The 24,152-nt window shown below is 44.6% G+C and overlaps 1 protein-coding gene across 1 annotated transcript in view; it reads left to right on the forward strand.

Moving 5' to 3' along the window:
- LOC144773245 (lysozyme g-like) overlaps positions 1-22,620 on the forward strand; it is a 329,098-nt gene extending 306,478 nt beyond the window's left edge. Inside the window, exon 6 of the mRNA XM_078658148.1 lies at positions 22,303-22,620. Within this exon, the coding sequence (XP_078514274.1) occupies positions 22,303-22,436 (134 nt within the window). The 3' untranslated portion in view covers positions 22,437-22,620. The remainder of the gene's footprint in view (positions 1-22,302) is intronic.
- The last annotated feature ends 1,532 nt before the right edge of the window (positions 22,621-24,152 follow it).

Raw genomic sequence — 24,152 nt, forward strand, 5'->3', positions numbered from 1 at the left:
CTTCGCTGTTGTTTGGCATTTGTTTGTCTGTTTTTTTCATATTTTATGGTGATTTTTCCCACCTGACGCGTGTGAATTGCAGGCCTGTTGCTGGTTTTCACTGATTTTTGTATTGCGATTGTCCTCATCTCAGCTTTTTTTGCATTCGTGTATCGCATTTTTGTGGCTTGGCATTGATTTTAATGCGGCCATTTGACAAGTTATCTGGTGACTATCACATGGTACCGCCGTAATGTGAATACCTTACTTAACACAGCGTAATTTTCCCCCAATAGACTGCGATGATGAGAGTTGAGTTAAGTTACTTTTGCGATGGTTATCACACGTTCTTGAGAAAATGCCCCAAAGTGTTCCCATCTGACAAAACTAAGATGGCAACTACCATAAACTCATTTTGATATTAAGGCCTGCATTAGCTACAGTTAAACTAAATGTGAATACACTTAATTTATCTCTACAAATAACCAACAAAATCATTTAGGGGTCGACAGGAGTGGCATTTGAGACCCCTTACTTGTCCCTTCCAAACCCTGGCTTTGCTTTTGCAACCCCTAGCCTCAGAGGTTGCCAAATCAGTGCAAGAATACATGGACAGCTTGTTTTTTTGGTTGTTGGCGCTCAGGTTTTGTCTACCACCCTTTTTTAGTTACACTAAAGGGGAAAAATACGTTCTTATTCATTATTTGTGTAATACATTATGGAGCACCAGAAGCTGGAATATGTGAAAAACAAGGACCCCCTGATAAGGATAAGGTTCCTTGGTCAGGGCAAATGATTTGTGGAAAGTAATACACCCAGGCAACACATGAAAACTGGCACAGTTCAGGTAACAATAATAATAAATAATAAGGCACTGGATTAGCACAGAAAGTTCAATTTAATACATTTTATAAAAGTGTCACGAAATAATTCATTGACATACTGATTAAAAAACAATAAAAAGATTTCTTTCAGTGAATATACAACAGATACACATTATTTGTTTGTATAGTTAAATAATACAGTAGGGAGATGGTTTCCGTCTACGCATTTCGACACGTTGAAAGTGTCTTCCTCAGGACACTACCATCTTGTTACTGAAAATAGATAAAGTGTTTTAAAATTATGCCTCTGTGCTAGGCAGTGCACAATAGTCAATACATTTTACTTGAACAGTGGAGCCAGTGATTTGATAAAATACCATGATATACCGCATTACATCAGTTCATTCTCTTTTCTTTATCGTAGAGAAACTATTAACATAACATGATCCATTTACAACAAGCAGTTACCATTACATCATATAACAACGTAATGAGAAAGGAAAATCACAGAGGTCAAAGGAGAAGATAAAGGTAGTACATAGGTGCTTAACAGAAAAAGAAAACTGGTGTGTCTCCAGTCGATGATTTTAAGTATACATCTATTAAGATGGCTAATAATTCTTTTTTACCTATTTAGCTGTACTTCAATCAACTACCCTATAGAGACTAAGGGGCAAGAAAGATTGTAATTAATTAGATACGGGGAATACCATAATGGTTGGAAATATTGTTTAGCCAGGCAATATATAGAATGTCAGTGCTTACTATATATTGTATCTTCGGATAATGTAGAGAGGGTTAGTTAGAATAAGTTAAGTCGGGATCTAAACACAGGACTTCTTTATTTATGTCCATAAGGGAGAAAACCAGAAAACAGAAAACAAAAATCAGCTGTTACAGTCAGAACAGGATTATATTGGACAAACTAAGATAAAAAGTTGACCATAACTTACCCGTCTGGAGATTCATTGGTTCACATGTTTCCGGCAGTCATGACTAATGGATAAAGTTATCGCATGCAGAGATGTGTGCATAACTGTTTAGACTTATTTACGAGGGGAGATTTAATATGAGCGACATTTAAGTTCTGCTCGTATTGATATTGGTGAGCTTTCCCATTATAGAAGTTGTGATATACCAGAAGCTGGAACCAGACTTTAGCTGGCAGAGTAGGTAAGAAGATCAATGTTTTTAAACGTTTGAAGTTTGAATGTTTGCGGGTGGGAGTTTGTGTGAGACAGTGTATATGTGTGAAAGTGCACATCTGTATGTGTGAGCATGTATGTGTAGGTGAAAGTAAGTGAGTCAAAGTCAGTTACAGGTATTGAGTGAGAATTATTGAGTCTCAGTAAATGAGTATGGGAGAGCCAGAGTGAGTTAGAATAAGAGTGACTGTAAGTGAATGTGAGTGGATGAATGAGAATAAATGATTAAGAGTGAGGGTGTGGGAGTATTAGAGTGAGCCAGAATGAGTTTAATTGCATGTGAGAATAAGTGAGAGTATCAGTGAATGAATGTGGTTGTGAGTAGGTGACAAAGTGTGAGTGAGCAGCACTAAGACTGAATATGAGTGAGCTAGTTTGAATGACTTATGGAGAATGAGTGATTCAGACTGAGAATAAGTGAGAGTGTGTGGGAATAATGCAGTGAGAGTTTGGGTGAGAGTGATTGAATGAGAAAGTATGAGTGCATCGATAAGAACGAGTGAGTGAGAATGAGCAAGAAAGAGTGAGTGCAAGAGAGTGAAAGCAAATGAGTGCAAATAAATGGGAAGGAAATAGAATGAGTACAAGTGTGTGAATGTAAATAAGCATTAGTAAGAATGTAGTAATATACTTGTAAATTTTACGGATGGCCATAGCATACTGATAGTCATTATTGGTTAGAGAGTTGCCTATGGCAAAACACTGGCACTGGTATGCTTCAGGTGATTCTTAGGAGGACAGGCACCTGTCACAAAATACTGGTAATGGAATACTGGAGATAGTTCTAGGCATAATGGGCACCTATGCTAAAATACTAGTACTGGTATAGTAGTGGTATGCCTTGGCATATGGGGTACCAGCGGCAAAGTTTTAGCACTGGCATATCCTATGTGATATTTGACATGAGGGCATCCATGAGATATAAGAAGAGTCCATGACAAAACATTGGCCCTGGCACATTGGAGATATTTCTGTCATATAGTGGTAGTCAGAACACATTTTGAAAGAAATGGGGTCAACTCCTGAGGAGTGTCATGTTTCATTGGCTCTGCAACCTGTGAAAGGACTCAAATATTTCATGAGAGCCCTTTCAGAGCTAGGGGCATTTTAGCAAAAGTGTTTGGAAAATGCTTTAAATGCACCACATGGCCCAGCATTTTTTTTTAATGTGCTTGAGGAAGAACCCCCTTGAGCCCTTCTAGATGAGGTCTGACTCACTTGATTCACCTGTTTAGCACAAATCAAGACTAGTATTATTCCCCACCACTTTCCAAGATTAGGATGGCATCATAATTTATGTGTTATCTAACACATACATTTGTCTCTTTTTTTTTGCCAAAAACATGCAGTTACTATGGAACCTCAGCAATGTCAGTTATCATGGTAGCATCAGGGTTAGGGTCATGTGACATCACTTTCTGGGAACAGTCAGAGGATCGCTGGTCATATGATATCACTTCCTAATCCTGTGGTGTCATTAAGTTGAAAGGATATATGATGTCACTTCTACTGCCCTAGGCATTTTATTAATAGTATTTTGTTTAACTAGTAAGGACGCTGGCCCTATAATAATGAAGGCTATATGGGTACAGAGACCTTGGTTTTAGATGTCATCTTAAGGTGTCTGAATATTGATTATCTTTTCCTTTCCTTTTTTTCTCTTTTATTGATATATTTATGATGTTAATTATATATTTAAATAAGATTTATGGGTTTTTAATGTCTAATAAACAGATTTCAACCCCTAGTAGAAGTAATGCAACATATTTGATAAAAAGAAATCTTCACCAATAGCGCGATCTAAGAAAACAGTTCTTTGTCTAAAAGATTTTGCTTAAATTGTACCTTCTATTGACTTCACATTGTTTTTTATTTTTTTTATTTTTATTAAACAAAAATACAACAACAACAAACAAGGCATTGGTTACATCAGTGACGACCATGTGCTCACGTAGAGCCCACTCCGAGGAGATCAAGAGAATTGTACAGTTACAGTCCGACTTGTGGGGGGGGGGGCAGTGGGGAAACAATGCAGCACATACAATAATAAACATCACATGGAAGGTCACTTAGGGGGACAAGGGAACATCAGGTACTAAGTCTTGCGGGGGAATACATATATTCCCGCGATAGGCATTCCACTGGGACCAAACTCTGCTCCATGTCCTAGGTCTACCCCTAGCTAGATAGGCCGTTTTCTACCTAAACATGCACTAATCCATGCCCTCCATCCACACCGAGACCGTGGGCGACCTCTGGGAACCCCACAACTTTGCGATATCTCTCTTGGCTATCATGTTACCAAGGGTCGCCCAACGGATCTGAGCAACAGTGTAATCATTCGGTTCCCACACGTTCAACAGGCAACGCCTAGCCTCGGGTAGCAAAGACACTCCGGTAACTCTTGCCATCACCGCATGCACTCAGGCCCAAAACCCCGCCACCGCCGAACACTCCCACAGAATGTGAAGGAAGGTACCAGACATACCACAACCTTGCTTACACAACCCATCCAAAGAGTAGCCCATTCTAACCAGACTCGGACCAGTGACATATATACGGTGGAGGATCTTGAGCTGGACAAAGCGAAGACGGGCAGGAATTGCAACCTCCTTAGGCGACGACAACGCTGATTGCCAGTCTTCGTCATCCAACTCCAATCCGTCCCCAGTCCATACCACTCTGAGACGCACAAGTAGATCAGATCGATTGTTAATCAACTTTTTATAAATCAATGAAATCGTGCTGTCAGGGACATACCCGCCCAGTATGCGATCCTCGAGAGGAGAGGAGTCGGGGACGTCAGTGCCCGTGGCGAAAACCGACAGCAAGGCATGGCGCACCTGCATATATCTGAAAAATTCCCTGTCTCTGAGCTCATATTCCATCTTCAGCGCCTCGAAGGTTTTAACATTCCCCTTGGACCAGAGGTCACCCACCCTGCCGATACCAATCATATCCCATTTCTCAAAACCTTTTGTTCTCCATAAGCCACCCAATCCTTCAGATGCATACAATGGGGTCTCACGAGTAAATTTATCACCCCATCCCAAAGCCGCATTCACATCTTGCCAAGCTCGCACAGCAATCCTAGTGGGCCCGGACAGCGTCCTACAGATCCCTTTGGAATAAAGCGCCCTGTTATAATTCCAGCCCGGTAAAAGATGTTTATCCATCTCGAAAGCCGATAAAGGACCCGGTGCGTAGGTTGCATGGTTAATCACACTCAGTTGAGAGGCCCAATAATAGCGCTTGATATCTGGGAGAGCGATGCCCCCATCGTACCAAGGGAGCGTAAGCTTGGGGAGAGCGATACGAGCGCGCCCGTCCCAAATCAAATGATCACCTTAACCAAACGATTAGCTAACAATTTAGCTAAGATTTTGGGTTCGGCATTTAAAAGGGAGATGGGCCTGTAAGAGGCACAACGGTCACGCGGCTTACCCTCCTTATGTATTACCACGATAGAGGCCAGCCGCTGATCTGCGGGGAGGGAACCAGAGTCCAACGCCTCAAGGAACATATCTTTCAGATAGGGCGCCAGTTTGTCCGGTCGCAATTTATACAATTCAATGGGCAAGCCATTGGTGCCCATTGCCTTACCGGAACGAAGGGAGTGAATGGCAGTCGCTCTTTCGTCTATCGTGAGTGGTGCGTCCATAAGATCCCTATCAGCATCGGAAAGACGGGGCAGTGCAATATCACACAATAAAAACTGGGAATCCTCCTCGTCCCCATCACAGACTGAGGAATACACCGTACAAAAGTGGTCTACAAAACAGTCAATGATCAGTAACACATACCCCATCCAGCCTTTCAATCACAGGGACAACACGATTCGCTCTTTCCTTCTTATCAAGCCATGCAAGCAATTTACCAGCCTTGTCACCCACATCATACAGCCTACCCTGTTGCTCTCTATTCATTTTTTTTGTAAACAATGGGATTCTATCAATGTGAGTGGTGACTAATTTTATACGATATTCTCTAAACTTGTGAAATACTACAATGTGAAAATTAGGCCTCTCTGCGGGTGGCAGAATGAGGGCACTGTGTGTTTTTAAAATACCCCTCACACACTATGAATCCCATATGTCATTCTCCCATCATTGGGGTACTCCCGTCCCTCTACGGGGCGGAGCGTGCTTCAACCTACGAGTGACGCGGGAGCACTTCTATTTTTTGACAATAGGCTATGTGATGTGATGAGGATAGTGGTATGTGTTAGCGAGTTTAGGGACCTGTTTACGTGAATGGTGGTGTAAAAAAGGTAAAAATTCCCTGGCTAGTCGAAAAAATTAATTTTAATGGCTTCGCAAGCTGGGAACATTAAAAAGGGGTTAGTAAGTAGAATTACAAGTGTAGTCTACTTTGTCAAAGTAGACTACACTTGTAATTCTACTTACTAACCCCTAAAAATAGAAGTGCTCCCGCGTCACTCGTAGGTTGAAGCACGCCCCGCCCCGTAGAGGGACGGGAAGACCCCAATGATGGGAGAATGACACTAAGGGATTCATAGTGTGTGAGGGGTATTTTAAAAACACACCGTGCCCTCATTCTGCCACCCGCAGAGAGGCCTAATTTTCACATTGTAGTATTTCACAAGTTTAGAGAATATCGTATAAAATTAGTCACCACTCACATTGATAGAATCCCATTGTTTACAAGTCTAGTTCAGGAGGGTGATTCTATCATTTCCTCTTCACTTCCCCAATTGTTTTTTTTGCTCTCTATTCATTACCTTAGCAGCGTCGGTCACCAGGGCCTTATAGTCAGATTGCTTTAAGCTGAGGGAATGGAGTTTGGCACGGGTGACACCAGCCTCGAGTTCACTCTCAAGCACAGTTATTTCAGCTTTGATGCGTACCAGTTCCTCACATTTGGGCTTCTTGGCACCAGTAATTAACGACAAAGAATGTCCACTTATAACAGTCTTGAAAGCCTCCCACAATGACACAGAAGAAGAAACAGACCCCACATTGTCAAGGAAGTAATGATCAATAGATTTGATCAGCTCCTAGCGGATCTTAGGACTACGAAAATACCAGGGGTTTATGGGAGCAACCCTGCCCTTGCTACACACCCCGGCCTCCACACAGAGCCACAAGGGGGAATTATCCGAAATACCCCTAGGAAGATGCCGAATTTCTATGATAGAGGAGGATTGAGCGGCTGGCATTAAGAGATAGTCAATCCTGGAGAGGCTCCCATGGGCCCCTGAATGGAAGGTATATTGTGACTGCACAGGATGCATCAACCTCCAACTATCTATCAGTCCGAAAGTTTCCAAAAATCCACTCATCCACAGCTGAGATCTAGTTAACTCTCTGGGAGGGCAGCGATCCAAGGTGCCAGAAACAACTGAGTTAAAGTCCCCACCCAGGATTAAAAGTCCTTCAGGGAGCCCTAGAACAACCCGACCAATATCAGCAAAAGTGGGAGTCTGCAGGCCTGGGGGGACATAGATCGTAAGTATGGAGAGTGTCTTCCCCTCCCATCTACCAGTGAGCGCGGCGTAGCGCCCCCTGTCATCAAGTATGACATCATCAATCTCAAAGGAGAAAGAAGACTGGACCAAAATCCCCACCCCCCTAGAGCCAGAAGTAAATCCGGAATGAGCTGCTAAGCGATAGCCTCGTCTATTCATGGCTTGACATGCGTTACCAATTAAATGTGTTTCTTGCAGAAGGACAAAATCAGGAGAATGACGTCTCATGAACTGGAGCACAACCCCTCGTTTTATCCTGTCCCCCAACCCGTTGACATTCCAAGACTGCAGTCTCAACTCACTACCCCCTATTCCCAGAAAGACCGCAGAGCACACCCCACAAAGAGCACAATGATCGAAGCGATAAAGATACGATGCCTTGCAAAAATAACAAACGAACAAACACCCCCCCAACCACCCCACAACTTAAACCCGTTACAACTCCCCCCACCCTGCACCCCTGCGTAAGACTCAATAGCCACCCCAACTTGCAGTGTGCCTGTCGCCCAGTCATTAAACTAATCTAAACAAAGAAACTCAGGAGGAGGAAAGAGTCCCATTCTACCCCCCCGCCACGCCGGGCCAATATAGAACAGAACGTAAGAAGACTAATATATTCGGACTCAGCTGAAATAAGATGGAAAAGTTCAGACATCAGGAACCACAGTGCCACTCTTGCTCCAGCAAGCCACCCTCAACACCTCCAGGGCGTCCGGAACGATCATCCCTTTTAGGCAAAGAGTCAAGCCAGTCACTGACACTGTCCGGACGATCAAAGAAAAATGTCCGATCTTCGTATTCGATTCGAAGTCTAGTTGGGAACAGCATGGCGTACTTAAGGCACAAGTCACGCAGTCTCCGTTTCACTCCCTGAAAACCCATTCTCTGCCTTTGAACCAACTGAGTAAAATCCGGGTAAAAGTGGAGGGACGTGTTCTCAAACTTCACCGGGCTGCCCACCCGAGAGGCCTGCAGGATTGCGTCTCTGTCACGGAAGTGAAAAAGTCTCGCAATGATTAGTCTCGGGGGCACTCTGTTTTGGCTTTCCACCCGGCACTCGATGGGCTCGCTCAACGGCGAAGAATTTGCTGAGCCCGGAGGTGGCGAGATGATTTAAAACAAGATTCTCCATCAGGAGATCGATTGAAGAATAATGGTGGTTCTCAGAGACTCCAATGATGCGTACGTTATTACGCCATGCCCTATTTTCGAAATCCTCAAGTTTGTGTGCCATCGAGTCATTTGAGGAACGTAGGTTGCCAACCTCAGTCTGTAAGTCGGAGACGTCGGTAGTCAGGCTGGAGGTCTTCAAATCCAATGACTTGACCCTTTCATTAGTTTTCGACAGGTCCGCTCTAACTAAGGTGACATCAACGGCCACTGTGTCGATCTTCGAGGCAAGAGCCTCATACTGTTGCCCCATCGAAGCCTTCATGCTGGCAATGGCGCTCATGACATCCTGCAGAGAGGGTTCAGGAGGAACAGCAGGGTCAGCGCTCAGATATTCAGGAGTACGGCTGGTACCACCAGGGGATCCCTTAGGATGGGTGTAACGATCCATAACATTAGTTTGAGTCTGCCCCCCTCGGAGAGGCGTCTTGGTCTTACGCTTCTCAGGGTCGGGTCTGGCCATATTGAAAAGGGTGCCCCGAAGGGGCCCGTGAGACCTGGTGAAAATGGCCGTGTATGTCGAGGCCAAAAGTCCGCAAAAGTGAACCACAGTGGTGTAGGTGCCGAAAAAGTTGGAGATAGGATGTTCACTGATGAGCCACGTAGCGGAGGGGCAAAGCCGAGCCAAATCAAGGGCAGACCCGAGCCGTCGTACAAACGAATAAGCCCGGAGTAGGAAAGCAAAACTGAAAGTTAAGTCGAGGCCGCCTGGGGGAGAACCCCTCCGGCCGATGTTATTCAACTACTCCACGGCTTGCCAACTAATAGCACCCCCCAATAAATCCTGGAGCAGGCCACAAAGATAGAAGTCAATGTAGCAGCGGCTCCCGACGTCCAAACAAATCCATCAAAAAACTATTGAGATCAGCCAAGGTGCGTTTTCAAAAGCCCATCGTCGAAATCAGGATATAGTTCAGGATAGTGATGAAGGGCGACGAGGGTCTCGGGAGCTCTGTGCTCACGCGACCATCTTGGATGCCCGTGAAGCTCCTCCCTCGACTTCACATTGTTTAACTGTATCTTGGTTACTTAATCTACAAAGCCCTGCAAGAGTAGGACATAAATCCTTGTCTTAACTACTCCCCCAAAGTTGAAATTCAAAAAAAGATTTGTGCATTCCAGTAACCTGCACAGTCACTGCAGTTAACAGGTAACAGGCAATAATTTACCCTTATAATTGAAACCACTGCAACCTGGAGAACTAAACTGAAAATCAAAGAAAGAACTGTGCGCACATTTGATTGCTCTTACATCTTACTTTACATCAGTAGTGTGTGAAACCTGAATATGTGTATTGCCACTCATTTTGTGTCATTCCAGTGTACCGGCATGTGATGTCCATGTACCTGGTAATATTTGTTGGTTCTGAATAAACAAATATTTTGCTGGCTTGTAAAGAAAGCATTGAATGCAACACTTCTCAATCACACCCTCTTCTAAAAAGGCAAATTACCAGGAATATGCTGTGAAGTGAATCATTAGTTAAAATAGGGTCAGGGACACCATCGGTCTGGTGAAAGAGCTCAGATTAGGTTGTCCATGGGGGACTAGTTGCAAACTATCCAAACCCTGTCTGCACTTGAATAAAATGCATTGTTCTGTATTTACCTAAAGTTATTTTGAATGTGCTCAGAGGTATTGAAGCACTGTGTGCTTAGCGATCAACTTAATGTGCTCAATATGTGTCTTTTATTTATTTAAAGTGTTTTATAAAGCACACATATGACCTAAGGGTATCAGAGTGATGTACAAAGGATTGAATTAACAAAATGATAGGTATAGACAGGTACATCAAAAGTACAGTGCCACACTAGGCTGTTGCAGCAGTAATCACAATAAATGACCGTCAGTCCATTAATATTCCATTAATCGGCATTGGTCTAGCATCCTCATGGTAGAAATTTTGCTGCTGCTTGGAAACTATTCAGTTTCAGGTAACCAGGGGAGCAATGTAAATCATGGGGTTGTCCTGTAAATGACGTGCTTCTAACCATTCCAAAAATTGCTGCCATTGTGACGTCCAATGCGCCCTAGGGATGAGTTCTCCGAAAGTCTATGCCAGGAATCTATCCATTAGGATCTTTTTCACCTCTATTTTTAAAAAGAGGGTCGATGGGTTTGAATGCACTTTGGGTGGTAAGAAGCTTCAGATCTTTGGTGCTGCCCCAGAGAAGGAGCATGTGTAAGTGTTTTGTTTTCGGAATCTAGGAGGTTCAAGCCTGAGAGAGTTAGCACTTATTAGGTAGCGGGCACCACCGGAGATTCAAACCTTTTCTGCAAGGTAACTTGGTTAATTAAAATATAGGGCCGGATGTAGGTAAATCTGAATTACCTACTCTTAAATACCGAACTTTACCGATTCGGTATTTAAGAGTAGGTAAATTAGAAGGGGTCAGATTTAGGTAATTCAAATTTCTGAATTACCGAATCTGTAAAAATCGGTATTTACCGATTTGGTAAATACCGAATCGGTAATGCCCATTGATTCCTATGGGCATTGAAGCCCTAAGGAATCAATGGGCATTACCAATTCGGTATTTACCGAATCGGTAAATACCGAATCCTGCAAGGGTGCAGGGGGTGTCACTTTGACACCCTCTAGCACCCCAAAAATAGGCATGTGCGCCATGTGGCACACATACATGCCCTAAGGGTATGTCTGTGTATCACATGGCACAGGTGTGCATGCACACACGTGCATGCACACCTGGGTTCGGTATTTTACCACCCAATTGGATTGGGTGGTAAAATACCGATTCTTAAAGCCCTGTGGCACTCTGACATGTGCCAGCTACATCTGCATTTACAGAATCGGTATTTTACCGAGTCTGTATTTACCAAATCAGTAATTTTACCGAATCGGTAAATACAGAATCGGTAAAATACAGATTCTGTAATGCATGCCCTACATCTGAAAACCCTAATACCGGTTGGAAACGGCCAAAATCGGCCATTTCCGACCGGTATTAGGGCTCCTACATCTAGCCCATAATGCTTTGTGTGTGAGGCAGGCAATTTTCAGTTGAGGTCTTGCCTCGAAGGGAAGCCAGTCTAGATACCTAAGCGATGTGGTGATGTGCTCAAAGCTTCTAGTTCCTTTTACCAGTATCGCTGCATCATTAAGAGTCATTTTGAGTGGAGCTATTCTCGCTTTGGGCAGACCTCAAAGGGTCAACAAACCGTATTCTAGTCTGGGGACCACAAGTGATTGTACTGCTTGTTTGAAGTCTGAAGGTTGCAGAAATAGTTTCAATTACTTTAGTAATCTGAGTTGGAATGCTGTACTGCATGTTTTAGCACTGATGTGATATCCCATGTTTAGATTCGTGTCTAGTGTTATTCCAGGGGATTTCGTGGAGCCAATGATGGGAGGTTTACAATTGAGGGTGTCTAGTGCTAGAGCCAATCTTGTATAAGTGTGGAACTGTTTTGCGGGGAGGAAAGAAGGTATTCTGTTTTCATAGAGTTCAGTTTGAGGTTGTTTTGAGAGAGCCAGGACTGAGTTTTGACTAGTTTGTTATTGAGTTGAATGACGTCATATAGGGAGGATATCTTCCAAGTATAGTTGTGTGCTGGTATGCATTGCTTGATTGATTGAGAATTTCAGTTAGTGGTTCCATATAAAGGTCAAAGTGTGTAGGGAAATCGTTGACCCTTGGGGGACTTCGCACCTCAATGGTGAGGAGGCAGAGTATGAGTTGCCTAGTTTGATGGGTTGTGAGTGATTCTGCAGGAAGGAAGGGAACCAAGAAAGCACTTTCCCAGACAACCCAATTCTGTTTTCTAGTAGTTTAAGTAGGATGTTGTGATTGACCGTGTCAAACGCTGATGAGAGGTCTAGGAGAATGAGTTGGCATGAGGCGTTTTTGTCTAGTATCGTAAGGGTGTTGTCCATTATGTAAACGATGGCTGATTCATTGTTGTGTCCTGTTCTAAATCCTGATTGAAATTTGTTGAGTAGGTTGAATTGATCAATGTGATGGCTCAGTTGGTTGTGCACCAGGCAAAATTTGCTCAGGAATGTATAGTCAGCACCCACTTTTTCGAAGGGGGATGTCACTTGCCCAGTCTTCAGGTATTCTGGGATACTGCCTTGTGTTAGCGATGAGTTTACAATCTTCGCTAGTATAGGTGAGAAGAGGTTACTTAGTTCCTTTAGTGTTGTGGAGGGTATGGGGTTCATTGAACTGTGAAGTTGGTTTCATAGATAGAAAGATCTTGTTGACCACTTCCTCAGTTAGTGTTTTGAACTCGCTCCAGATAGCTTGATTTTTGGACTTGGAAATCTTTGAAGAACTCTCTCACAATAAACCTAATATCTGCAGCCTTCCTTTTCCTGCCCCTTTTTCTCCCTTTAAGGACCTGCATTAAAATGCTCTGCTCCATGAGTGTAAACACTAACACACATATTTCAGTTGTAAAATCACAATTGAGGCTTGCTGAAGGCTGTTTTACTGAACCATCATATTTTTATTTTTGGAGAGAGGCAAAGGATATTATACACAAAACTTTCATAACCATAGACAGCTAAATATTCCCTCCCTGTGCATTGGAATTTTGCTTTGATTCCAGGAAATATTCCTATTAAAGGAATAAAAGTTTAGGTTCGCCCACCTAAATAAATTGTATTCAAATCACTGCTAGGAACTTGTTTCTTAAAAACTTTAAACAATTTTCAACAGCCATTATAGTATATCAATTATGTTGCATCTGGATTACACATATCTTGACAGGAAGGCATATAGGACAGCAAACGGTGGTGGGTTGTAGGAAGGTAGGATCCATCTAGCATGATTACCCCAATTTTTGCCTGGTTTTAGTGTGTTTTTGGCATAGTCTGACCTGGATCCCGCTAATCAGAACGCCAGAAACTGTGCTTTCTTACTAAATTGGCCATGGTAACTAGCTTATGTACATCCACAATTGGCTACTGGTGCACCCTTGGAAGTCCCTAGTATGTTGTTTTAAGATACTCAGGGTATTGGTACACCAGGGGTCCCCCATGAGCTACAGCATTTATTGTACTACCCATGGGTCCACTCAAACTGTGACTACAGGCCTGCCATAGCAGCCTGTGTGATTTGGCGCTTCCACCTCACACAACAGATATCTTTTCTTATATTTGAGGTCACTACACCTAAAACCTATAAGTCACCCCTATGGCAGGCTATTCATTACTGAGGGAAGGGGGCTTGGGTATATGTGTGAGGGTATGCCTGCATGAGCAGGACACCCCTACAAACCCCGGAGTTGATTTTCCAGGATTTGTAAGTGAGATCAGCCATTTTAATACATATAGTGGACATCATTCATTACGACATATCTAACTATATAGTGGTTTCAGTAAACCCGGTCATGTTTGGTTCCAAACATGCTGGAATCATACCCCAACACTGATTCCAGTGTTGGAAGTATGATCCCATGTACTGGGGGCTCCCTTGAGTACCCCCTGTACTCCAGATCACAGCCTTTTAGTGTCTGCCAGCAAGCTAGTGCTGCTGCTGAACACAGACGCAATTCTGCCCTTCGGCTGCTTAGCCAAGCTCGAGAAAGTGAAGGGAGAACAATAGGTTTCCTCTCACAGGGAGGTGTGACCAACTCCCAGACAGGAATTAGTGTACGGGGCTGGGGTGGGGGCGCTTACCAGTGCCACCTTACTGCTTTAAAGGACACATTACATGCTCTCCTTGCACACTCCAGTTTGAGCCAGTTCAGGGAGCCCTTGGCAATTGCTCTGACTCAAAACTGTACACAGGACATGGGAGTTTTCTTCCATCTGTACAGCCCCTCTTCTGAGAGACTAATATAGCAAATGGGGTAACCCAAAAAAGTCCATGGACCTGGGTGTGAATTGTTACAAAAAACAGTGGTCCTAGACCAATCAATCAGAAGATTATTAACTACAAGGTGATGATTATTGAACCTATTCTGACCTTGCAATATGTTAGCTGACAAGCGTATATCAATCGTACGTTTCATCAATGCAACATGAAATGCAGCACAACAATATTTTTATTACAAAGTATTTATTTGAAAAGTGAGGAGTAAGGTTAAACAAACCTTTGAGGGTCATAAAAAGGAAGGGGGAAGAGAGATGAATTCAAAGAACGAGTGAAAAGGGGTGCTAAAAAATTAAAACAATTTATTTTGCATTTCTAGAAAATATATTAAACAAATGATTTTCTTTTTTAATATGGCCAGGTTCCATTGAACTGTATATCTAATATCAGTTTCTGTATAGTTGTATAAATATATGCTTCTTACCTTCGGTTTGACAAACTCCGAGTCCTCTTGACTCCTTCTAATTTCTGAGCACCTGTTTTTTGTAACAACCTCCTCTGAGAGAGACCTACGAGTGGTCCTACCCTTTCCCTAGAATAATTGAGGGCTTACCTGTTGGTGGGTCCCTCATTTTTCATGGGACAAGACTCAACCCTGAAACTATGTTGCGTTTCACTTGTCTCGACACTTGGACTTCGTTGGACTACAACTGGAACCAAGACTCCACCAAGAAAGACTCCTGCTGCTCCTGTCCTCGCTGTTCTTCAAGTCTTTTTCGTTGTCTGTGTTCCATCCAGGTTCTTCAACAGAGCTGTGGCCATCAAGGACATCCAAAGAAATCTCCCTTGAAGTGAAGGTGTCACTGCCCTGCATCTGCAGCTGCAGCAACAAAGCTGACGGTCTGCTGCCACTGTCATCCTGTGCACATCCCGAGGCTCAGTAGAGGTGGTGGTTATATGACTCCCTCAAGACTTGACCTGTCCTCTCTGCAATTTTGATGCCAGTATCTCTCGTAGGAACTGCTGGGACCGAATCGCTGTGCACTGCATTGCCTTGTTGTTGTCAAGACTGCACTTCATAGATCTTCAGGCTACAAGAAACTACAACCTCCAGCATTCCTTTCCTTCAAGATCATCGTCCTCACCACATCATCTCCATGGTGGACATTCCTCCTTGGTGATCTGCTTGAGGTCCTCTTCCGACTCCTGTGTATTTGGCCTGTGGATACTCCTCAGGGTCTTCTACTGCTTCAGCGGGCTCTGCTGCCAGCTCGGGCCTGCTCCGACTCTCCTGCTGTTGGTGAGTACCTTCGACCTTGCTCTCCCCAACGTTGCACCTTCTTCATTAGCCATGCAAGTTACGGCTAGCAAGGCTTATTGGTGTCCGTGCTAGACACTGACTACCTAGTCACCGACATAGGACAGCTTGTGCATGGGTCCTCGTCTTCCTCACTGTCTCCTGGTCTTCAAAGTTGGGGCAACAAGGTCACCATTCACTCTTCTGAACCTCCCAACATTGGTGAGCATTGATCTTCCGTGACTCCTGGTCACCTCTGGGTGGCATAGAATGCATACTCCGGGACTGTGCATGATAACCAGCATGCTGGATTCTAGCCCAACCGCGTGATTAAGGGAAAAACCCCCGGCTTGGGCTTGCAAACAGACAATGTATTTCATGAAACAGAAAGAGTAAACTTTAACTGCAGCGGCAAAACCACATTCATACTCCAACCCTCCTTCTACCCACGCTCTCTCTCTTCCCCTCCTACTGGGCCTTCAACCACCCCCGCCCCCACCCCCAGAGCATTTGCTCACCCTCGGGCCTCGTCTGCACTTGCGTGGTTGCCTTCATGCCTCGTAGGAGCAAAAACTGTACATAGGGAATTACCTCGGCAGAAAAATGACCTGTGGTATGCTCCCATCCCCATGTGTGCCCCTGTCTCCTCCGTTCCACCCGTGTCCCCCTCACCAGCCACCTGCTGCCGTGTAGTAAGCATGTGCTCCCAGCGTTCCACTATGGGCTCCTTCCGGAGCCCCAACATCTCCCTACATTTGGCAGTCCACTCTGCCCGGACCCATGCCTGGAGGGAGGAAGTCCATGCCCGTACACATGGCGGGTCACGCACCTTCCACCTCCTCGTGAGGAGGCACTTCGCCACCACCAGTCCCAAGTCCAGGAAGCGGGACGACACCTTGTCTTTGGGGGGTCTCCTGAAATGGTGCAAAATGTACTCGGGCCAATCAAAGGGTATTGTGCGGTTTTCTGCATCTTCTTAGCAGCTCGCTAATGGCGCTCCAGTAAGTGCCCAACTCAGGACAACTCCACAGTGTGTGCAGGAATCCCTCCCCCATCTCATTGCATCTGGGGCAGAACGCATCAGTCCGACAGAAGTACTTGTTGATCAACTCAGGCGTAAGGTAAGCCCTGTGGACAATGAAAAGTTGAATCTGGCGGAATGGCATGTTTCTGGGGATTTAAGGACCCTTTCCCACTCTTTGTCAGTTAGTGGCCTTCCCAGATCCATCTCCCACTTGCCTCTAAGGGGCTCCAAGTTAGCTGCCGCATGCGCCCGTGACATTGCCGCAAACCAGCAAATCAAGTGCTTGCCCCTTCCCATGACATGGAGATACTGTATAGTTAAATGTTGTTCAGGCTCTGTCGCCATGTCCCCCCATCTGGCAGACAGTTTCACTATCAGCGAACGATGCATTAAGAACCCCCCAGGAGGGGGGCTCTCCTCCCTCACCAGCGTCTCGTACGCCACGAGTGCCCCATCGCTATAGAGATCGCCAAGTGTCTGGATGTCAGCCTCCCGCCACTCCGTAAGCATGTGGGATGTGAGCACCCCCTCACCTCCAGGAGATCCCTCCAATGGTATAGCAGACTCATAGGGAATTGTGCCACGTGTAAGGTGCAAGGCCCTTCTGTAGCACTTATATGCCACCACCAGCAGGAGCAGGGTAGGGCACTCTATCGGTGCTATTGGGTGGAAACGCCTGGTTATACGTGCTAGGGAGTATGGCAGCATTGCCGTAGCTGTGTCTTCCCTACCTCTATCCGTTAACCAGTGGGCAATCCATTGGAACTGCACAGCTAGGTAGTAGTGCTCAAAACAGGGAGCAGCCAGCCCCCCTTTATCTGTGGGGAGGAAGAGTTTCGCTAATGCCAGCCTGTGCCTGGAGGTGCCCCAGATAAAATTCCGCAGCAGCCTGTTGAGCATGGAAAAAAAGGAAGCCGGAATGAACAGAGGTAGGTTGACGAAGTAGTAAAGGAGTCGGGTAAGCATGACCATTTTGGCAAGGGCCACTCTGCCCATGTTCGTCAGCGGGAGCGTGGCCCAAAAGCGCATCTGAGACCTGAGTGTTGCAACCGCCCTCCCGAGACATCCGTGAAAGTAAGTAGCAGCTGGGCCAGTTGGTCTAGTATGCATCCCACATCCCTCACTATCACCAGCAGATCGCCTGCATAAAGCGATACCTGATGAACTGCATCTCCCAGCTGGATGCCATTGCAGAGTGTCTGATGAATGGCCACAGCCAGAGGTTTGATAGCCAGCGCAAACAGCAGCAGGGACAGGGGACATCCCTGCCGGGTGCCCCAGCCCACCGCCACCGCCTCTGAGATGTAAGAACCCAGGTGCCCGCGGACTACGGGGTTCCTGTATAAAAAATCTACGATTTGCAGAAATTTGAAGTCAAGCCCATAGCGTCTCAGGACAGTCGACAGGGAACCCCACTCCAAGCAATCGAACGCCTTCTCTAGGTCTAATATCAGGCACCCTGCCCTAGGCCATTCCCTCGAAGCCTCAGCTGCCACTCTGAAGTATCTCCTGAGATTCAAGGATGTGGATCTCTCTGGTACAAACCCATTTTGGTCAGTATGAATTAAATGAGGGACCACCGGCGCCAATCGTTATGCCAGTATCTTAGCCAAGACCTTATAGTCCACGTTGAGCATCGCCAGCGGCCGATATGAGCCCAAGACTGTAGGGTCTCTGTCTGGTCTTCCCTGTTGCCATAGACCGAATTGCCTCTCCGGCCTTTTCCAGTGTAAGGGGTGCACCAAGTGAGTCGCTCTGCTCCTCAGAGGCCACAGGTAAGCGCATAGAGTCTAGGAACCCCTCCAAAACATGCCTGGGGCCAATACTCCGAGCCCTATACAGCTGCGTATAGTGATCAGTCAAGGCTCGGTGAATTTCACGCTGCGTGTACACCATCTCTCCCCTTGATGTACATAGGGCTCCTATTGGGACGCCATGCCCTTCACGCTGTATCAGCCAAGCCAATAGTTGACCCGCCCTATCCGCACTGGCATGAGTTCTAGCCGTGTGCGCTGCATAGTTCTGACACCTTAATCTCTCCAGGAGCGCTGCGTGCTTAATGCAACGGTCTCCTTGCTTATGCGAGTGCCCACACGGGCCTTCCCCCTCCTGTCCGTATTGTAGGAGCTCAGCTTCCAGACGCGCCAGAGAGGTGGAGAGCGCTTTGCGTATATTCCACGTGGCCCCCATGCAATGCCCCCTGATAGCTACTTTGTGTGCATCCCACTCAACCATGGTGTAGCTCGCAGTCCCCTCATTGGCATAGTGGTAAGCGAGAATGGCCGTGCCTAATGAGGAGCGGAATGCCGCATCCTCCAGTGCAACAGGCTGCAACCTGTCGGGACAGGGGGACGGTCTGCCTCCCAACTAATCTGAAACCACAGAGGATTAGGATCGGAATGTGTTCTCCCCAGATATTCTGATTTTACAATAAGTGGGAGGAGGGACTGGGTGCCCACCATTCTGTCCAATCGATCATGCAAATTGTGGACTGATGAGTAGTAGCAAAATACCTTGTCTAATGGGTGCTGTACGAGTGCCATACCCTCTTTAGTCCTATGTGTTTTTTTATGTGTTACTAGTGTTTGTTGAGCACACGGATACCAGGAAGTTTTTTTTGCCACTTGGATAACAGAAGTACTGAGCACTACTCACAGGGATTAGTCATATCCTTGTAGCTTTTCACTTTTGTGCTGTGGCCCCCCGTTAGCCATCCTTACTTGTATTTCCTGAGTGTTCAGTAGATGTTGTACTTCTGAGGCATCGGAGCAGAGAGAAGCCTGTTGATACTGCCAGTGTTTCAATGCGGTCAGTTTGCGATCTCCCCTCCGTACGCCTTGGAGTTTGCAGTGCCGCTGCTGCTTGCTCACCCGCTCCCTTGTAGACCACTCGGGAGGGAACGCGAGTAATCCTGTCCGGGGATGTCTTCTCGGGACTCCCGAAACACAGTCTGCGAGTGGCAGTGTCTCCGCCGCGCACCGCCGAGCTTCACTGAAAGCTGCCGGCCGCTCCGGTCTCGCAGGTCGGACCGTGTGATGCGCAGGGCAGCATCAATCCGGGATGTCAGAGCTCACTCAAGGTCCTCAAGGTCGGGCGATTGCTTCTCTCCCCCTGGCTGTTGCCAGATCAGCAACAGGAACAAGAGTTTGGTTTGTGATCTTTGCGGCATGGCTGGGCTGATTTTTATCGGTATGGAGTTTCTCTTTCTAACCGCTAAATTCTATTTTACAGAGGATGATCAGCGGAGCATCACGGAGGTGCTGGTCAACCGGTCGCCATCTTGCCTGAATACTTGTTTGTTCCTGAGAAGTGGTTGTCTAGTCATATGCTTGTTGCAAAATCCATGTTTTTGTTATTTGCCTGAATCTCTTATAGCTAGGTGTGGCTTTTATCACAGGGGGTAGGAAGTGACAGATGCGAGAGGGCAGAACTGAAAATCTGGAACCTCCCATCTTTTTCCTTTTTAAATTTGGGATTTGTGAGAAGGTTCATGTGGATGGATCTTAGTTTATGGTTGGGAATGTATTTTTGATTTGGGGCTGATATGAAAGCTGGGTTTCTTCCGTGAAGGGATTTAAAAATGATGCAGCCTGAAATGAAGACGTTCCTTGGTTCTCCAGGAAGTCAGTGTCATTTTCTCATCACAAGGGTAATGCAACAGTGTCTGGGTTGATGGAAAATGAGCCGGGTTGCCTGGCTCTGAGCAAATTGAAGTCAGCAACTGTGGCCTTTTGGGAGGCGCAGGTAGAGAGAGTTTCCGTAGTCTATCCTAGACATGACCAAAGTAATGACTACTTGGACAAGGGTCTCAAAGTTAAGGAGTTTCCTGATTTTCCAAATTTTTGGGATTTGTAAGATACAGGAAGAAGTTGTTTCTCCTACCTGAGGGTTCATAGAGAGATCCTCATCAATGAAGACCCCAAGACTTTTTAATGATTTCTTGGGCTGTGGGGGAACTACCATCGCTGGCAGCCAAAAAGAGGGACTCCAAAAATCATACTTGTTTCTGGTTATGAAAATGTCCGTTTTTCTGAATTTAACTTTAGATGGTTGCCGTTAGTCCAATCATGGATTAATAGCATTGTGTTTCAAAAGGCTTCTTGTGATTCGGACAAGTTGTTAATAGTAAAGAGTTCCTGCATCTCGTCTGCATAGTTGTAGATTCTGAGGAAGGGAGCAATCAGCAATTTGCTGAAGGGTGCAATCAGCAAAAAACAAGCTCATATCTTCCATGGTACTTTCTCTCACTGCAATCTCCGGAGACGATTCAGAGCATGTGAGACTGTCTGAATGCACCAGAAAGGTCTAAAAGGACCAGGACGGAAGCACTGCTATTGTCCAGAACCAGACTAAGGTTATGAAGGAAAGAAAACAGAATGGCCTTATCCCATTGTGCAGACCTGCTTGGGCAGCATCTAGTAGGCCACGTTCTTCAATAAACACCTAAAGTTGCAAATGTACCATGATCTGGTGAGTTTAGAAATGAAAGGCAAAATGGATATGGGGAGGAAGTTCACCAGCGGTGTGGGATCAGCCTTGGGTTTTTAGGTCGAGCATTCATGACCTTTTGTATATACTTCTGTGTATACTTTAGCATATATACTTTAGTATATACTTACATGTATATGTACTCTGTGGGCTCTGGAAATCAGCCCTGGAACTTGTCTGATTCCGCTTATGTACTTTTTTTTCTGTTCAACTGCCTCTAATTAACTGTCTTGATAGAAAACCACGAGCAGAGGTCAGTAAAATAACAGAATTGCTTTTCTGCTGAGGGACTTTCTTTTTTAAATTTTTCTGGCAACTGCTTCTATTTAACTTTCTTAATAGAAAAAAATCGGCAGAGGTCAGTAAAATACCAGAATCACTTTAGAAATCTCTAGATTCCAGGCCATAGAAATTGTCTTTCACGCGCACCCGTAGACAATAATATTTTTTTCAAATCCAGTATTTTCAGTGATATGACCACCAAAAGCCCTGCTTTTATTTTAAAAACAGAGCTTTGGACTATACCATTTCTCACTAAAAGGCAATATTTCTCTCCATGTGCTCCCATACCTAGGGTGTCAACCAGTTTGGTGCTCATTTTCCCTCCATGTTAAAGAACAGTAGATGTTTCAGCACCCAGGCTAATGTGCTGCATAGCTAAATACATAAAAGGTCCCAAAGGCGAGACTGATTGTGTTGCAAATGCTTGTTTAAGAGAGTTATGACAGTGGCATGACCACTCGCACTCTGGAAGCCACCATGGCCAAGCAGTAAATGTTTCATGCCCCTTTCTTGTGAGAAAAACAATTAGATCATTAGCAAGTACAGAAATTTTCTCCATAAATTGTGCCTAGTCAATACTGTTTCAGCAACATTTGAGCAAAGGTCGCTCTCCAGGTGTGTGACCTAGATAAGAAATAGAGGGGCCTGCACGCTGTAACAGGTGTATTATTTAATTAACTTAAACACTATTTTGTGTATGGTAAACAAACTTGCGGAAAATTAATTACGTTTATTTCTGTGTGTTTCATTTACTTTTAACTGTAGGTGGAATTGCTGCATATAATGCTGGCCCTGGAAGCATCAGAAACTACTCACAAGTGGACAATCGTACAACCGGCCATGACTATTCCAATGATGTAGTGGCTCGTGCCCAATATTATAAACAACATGGATATTAAATAATTATGAGGATGACCTTTGTTTTCAAATCTATACAGTATGAATCTTTTACATGAAAATGTTGTAAAACATATTTTTTTCATAATTCTATCCATTAGTGGTACTTATGATGAATAGAATACTAGACAATGTAATCTTTAATTATCAACTTTCTCCACCAATAAACATTCTATCTGGATTATTGATGTTGTGGACAGTGGGAATTTAATGCTATCTCTGTATGTTTCAGCAGTGTCAGATTGTTATTTTCAAATAATGGCTACAGAAAAAGTTAACATCCTGCGACATGCATAGAATTATCACTCTGCAATCTGACCTCAATATTTGTTTTTAACAAACACTTTTGGAACAGCAGTGTCTGCAGTGATTCAGACGATTTACTGAAATACATAATCTTTCAATCGTGCCCTGGATCTGGTTACCCACAAAGGAATACAAAGAAAAAGATTATCAGCAGATAAAAAAGCACATTTAGAAAGACTTTTCCACAATGATATCCCCCTACATGTGAGCCACCAGTGGCACGTTTTCTTTGAACATTTGGAAAGGGGCATTTGTTACGCTCTTTTAAATGTTCACAATACATTTTCTATTTGATAATATTTTAATTGAGAAATGCATGGTTCACAACACTTCCAATTGTTGTACTGGGACAAATGGAGGTCACTTAATACATCCCATACATAGGGTTCACTCTAAAAGACAATACAAAAAAATTAAATAATGTTGCATTAATCATACAGCCACTATTATACTTTTCATGACGGTCATTCATAAATCCTTCATATACAATGACCGCACAGAACCCACATGGGTTTAGATAGCATTTGCCTAGTATAGTGTGACTTAAATTAAATGTTTTGGTGATGTTGAGCATATGGGCGACCAGAATCAGGGGTTGGGTCAAATGGGAAGACAATATTTCACACTTCACAATAGCCCATCTAGAGTCATTACCACATTGGTTATATTGAATTATCCCTGATCTGTTTGGAGCATGAAGTCGGGAAAACGAAAGAGTGTGTCTGACTGACTGCGAGTGAAAGAAAGACCAAATAAGAGACAGAGAAAAAGAACAGGAAAGTAAAAATGTCATTTCATTTTAATGTATATTATAAATTGCCAACATTTCTTAGAGAGCTGGTATTCTATACTAGTAATGGACAGTATCAGCACTTTTCATTAAATGTTGAGTGATTAGGTAATTACAAATGTCTCCGTTCTTCTTCCCCTGCGATGGCCAATCAGGCACAGATACTGCACATCTTCAATATAAAGTTGCACATTCAGAGACCCCAGCAAAAGGACTGTATTGTCAACAGTCGTAAGATGCCAGGAAGCGTTTATTCATAATAGACATTTTCTCGAAAAAATATGAGAATCTAAAAACTTAAGACTAATCCACACAATAGCTCTCCCTCTCGTTCACTTTTATCACTTTTCTTCCAGGGATACCAAGAGATGCCCCAACGCCTTCAGCTGGATGTTAGAACTGGCTCACAGACAACCCTGACTAGAGGTTAGAAGGGCCCAACCCCTCCCTGGACAATCCAAGCCAGCATGCAGAGTTCAACAGCAAAAGACATCTTACAGTTCCCCAGAGACCTTCAGCCTGTGTGATGATCAAATAGCCCAGAGAGAAGCCTTTATTACCCTAAAAGGCAGTCAGACAGCCTTCAAACAGTTAAGCTGCTCATTAAACACCACTAGCTAGC

Source organism: Lissotriton helveticus, chromosome 8, assembly GCF_964261635.1.
Source record: "Lissotriton helveticus chromosome 8, aLisHel1.1, whole genome shotgun sequence".
NCBI lineage: Eukaryota > Metazoa > Chordata > Amphibia > Caudata > Salamandridae > Lissotriton > Lissotriton helveticus.